Genomic DNA, 2,973 nt, shown 5'->3' with positions numbered 1-2,973 from the left:
TTGTTGAGGGTCCCGCATTCACGGAGATGCTGCTGGGGAGTGGGGGAAGAACCCCTTGGGAAAGGGTTTTGGGGGGGTCCCCGCCGCCGTCCCCGGGGTGGGTGGGGGGCGCCCGGCCCGCAGCTTTGGGCGGGGGGGGAGCGGGGCTGAGAAATGCGCGGCGTGGTTGCGGGCGCAACGAAAAAAGCCGCTGGGACGGCGCTGGAGGCAGCAGAGGCAAAGCCTCCGGCAGTGCTGACCCCGTCCAGGTGAGCGGAATCTAAATGGTGTCCCCCTTCTTCCTCCTCCTCCTCCTCCTCCTCCTCCGCGGCTCCGCACGCAGACGGGGAAATTAAAGTCATTTATTGAGAGCGGAAAAAAAAAAGGGGGGGGGGAGGGGGCAAAAAAAAAGCAGGAAATAATGCCGAGGGTAGTTTATCCTATTATTATTATTGTTGTTGGGGGGGAGGTAACGGCTGATGGCAACACGCCCGCACGGAGCCGGCGCCGGCGGCAGCTCCCCGCCGGCCGGGAGCCGAAGTCACCGTCGGGGCCGCGGGGGGAGCCCGGACGGAGCGGAGCTGCCGCCCCCCCCGGCCGGCTCGGGGAGCGCCCCCCGGCCGACATCTCGTTTCTCTCCCCGGGAACTGCTGCACGGCCCAAAAAGCCCCGAGCCGGGGTGAGGGGCGTCCCGGCGGGGGCTTTTCGGAGCGCGTTTGTTACCCCAGCAGGTGCTAAAAACCAATAAGCCTCGAACAAGCGCGGCCCCCGCCGGGACCGGGGACAATTGTTTCCATTTAATAAATATTTCCCCCGCGGGCCTTTGGCGGGAGGCAGGCAATTATTCAAAGCGAGCCGGGACGCGGGCCGGCTCCCGGGGTTAAGCGGGGCTGCGGAGCGGGGGAATTGGGAGCGGGGCAGCGGCCCCGCAGCCGGCGGAGCGCGGCGCTCGCAGCCCCGACGGCGGCCGCGGGGAGCCCGGAGGGCGCCGGGCCCGGTGCGCTCCGCTACCGGCACACCGGGGGGGTCCCGAGCGGCTCGGAGCCCGCCCCCCCCCCCCATCACGCAGCTCGCCTCCCCCGCAGCTGTTAGTGCGGCAACTCACAAAAGCCTTCCCTTTAATCCGTGCGCTCGCCGGTGGAGGGGGGGGGGGGTCCTCCTTTCCCCTCCTTTCTTCCTCCTCCTCCCTCCCCTGTCCCCTCCCCTCCTCTTCCTCTCGCCCTTCCTCTCGGCCTCTCTTTTTAAGCTGGTCCCCCTCCGCGCTGATTGGGCGGCCCGCCGCGCTGTGAACGCCCTGCCACTATGTCAGCCTGCGCGCCGCAGCCCCTCGCCTTTGAACTGCCCCGCGCTGCTCCGCGTCCCCACCGCCGGCTCGCCGCCCGCCCCGCCGCCCGCCGGCCTCCGCGGGCCTCCGCGCCCCTCCGCGCCCCTCCGCGCCCCGCCCCGGCACGGCTCCCGCCGGGGACGGCGTTGGCGGAGGACCTGTGATGATCAGCTGAGCCCGCGCCTCCCGCTCCTCCGGCTGCCCCGGCCGCCTCCTCCTCCTCCTCCTCCTCCGCCTCTTCCTCCCGCCGCCGCCCGGTGCCGCCGCCCGGTGCCCCCCAGCGCGCCCCGCACCGCGCCCCGCCGAGCCGAGCCGCCCGCCCGGCCGAAGCATGTCCAAGCCCAGCGACCACATCAAGCGCCCCATGAACGCCTTCATGGTGTGGTCCCGCGGCCAGCGGCGCAAGATGGCCCAGGAGAACCCCAAAATGCACAACTCGGAGATTAGCAAGCGGCTGGGCGCGGAGTGGAAGCTGCTCTCCGAGGCGGAGAAGCGCCCCTACATCGACGAGGCCAAGCGGCTGCGGGCGCAGCACATGAAGGAGCATCCCGACTACAAGTACAGACCCCGGCGCAAGCCCAAGAACCTGCTGAAAAAGGACAGGTATGTCTTCCCTTTGCCTTACCTCGGGGAAACCGATCCCTTAAAGGCCGCCGGGCTTCCCGTGGGGGCCACTGACTCTCTGCTGAGCTCCCCGGAGAAGGCCAGGGCTTTCCTGCCTCCCACCTCAGCACCTTACTCCTTACTTGACCCCAGCCAGTTCAGCTCCAGCGCCATTCAGAAGATGACTGAGGTTCCTCACACCTTAGCCACCAGCACCCTGCCCTACGCCTCCACCTTGGGATACCAGAACGGGGCGTTCGGCAGCTTGAGCTGCCCCAGCCAACACACCCACACTCACCCCTCGCCAACTAACCCGGGCTATGTCGTGCCATGTAACTGTACAGCTTGGTCGGCTTCCAGTTTGCAGCCTCCAGTTGCCTACATATTATTCCCGGGCATGACCAAGACTGGGATAGACCCCTATTCTTCAGCACATGCGACTGCTATGTAACACCCACCCACACCCCCACAGGCGTCCCCCCGCCCCGAGCGAGGCTTGGGTTGCAGCCGGAACTGGGATTCATTCATGTGCATGTACATAAAACCCGCAGAAGCAAAAGGCCACCCGAACACAGGACTCTGCCGCCCGCCACCGCGCCGGGACAGCCGCGGACGCTGCCTCGGGGATGCTCCCGGAGACGCTCTCGCCCAAACCCGGCCCTCGCCCCGAGAGCTGTCCCCAGGCTCGGGGGGGGAATCTGCAGCCGCGGGGGCGGATGGCAGCCCGGCGCTTATAAGAGTTGTAAATGTGTTTAAAAAAATCCCGGAAAAAAAAAAGCGAAAAAAAAAAAAGGCGAAAGAAAAGCGAACCTTGAACTGCCCCTTTGGGACAAAGCGGGGAAATATAAGAGAGAGAGAGGCGGTTTCGATTTTTATTTATTCTCTTAATGTCTATGAGTTCTCCAGGGTCCCATGTCACTTGGACTTGACTTTGGGAAGTCCCGGTGTTACTATGATTTTTTGTTTTGTTTTGTTTTCCTTTTGCACATTGAAAGACGAGATCAGCTGTGTTATATATATAAATATATATATATTTTGCCACCACGCACTACTAGGTAAAAAATGCT

General features: G+C 64.4%; 1 protein-coding gene across 1 annotated transcript; it reads left to right on the top strand.

The window, feature by feature from the left end:
* The first annotated feature begins 1,634 nt into the window (after positions 1–1,634).
* SOX14 (SRY-box transcription factor 14) lies at positions 1,635–2,357 on the top strand. Its single transcript, XM_035544989.1, has one exon. The coding sequence runs from the start codon at positions 1,635–1,637 to the stop codon at positions 2,355–2,357; it is 723 nt and encodes a 240-aa protein (XP_035400882.1).
* Positions 2,358–2,973: the final 616 nt, after the last annotated feature.

This window comes from Cygnus atratus, chromosome 9 (genome assembly GCF_013377495.2).
Source record: "Cygnus atratus isolate AKBS03 ecotype Queensland, Australia chromosome 9, CAtr_DNAZoo_HiC_assembly, whole genome shotgun sequence".
In the NCBI taxonomy this organism is placed as follows: domain Eukaryota; kingdom Metazoa; phylum Chordata; class Aves; order Anseriformes; family Anatidae; genus Cygnus; species Cygnus atratus.
Note: the sequence above shows the minus strand (reverse complement) of the source record. Positions and strands in the feature narration are given on the sequence as shown.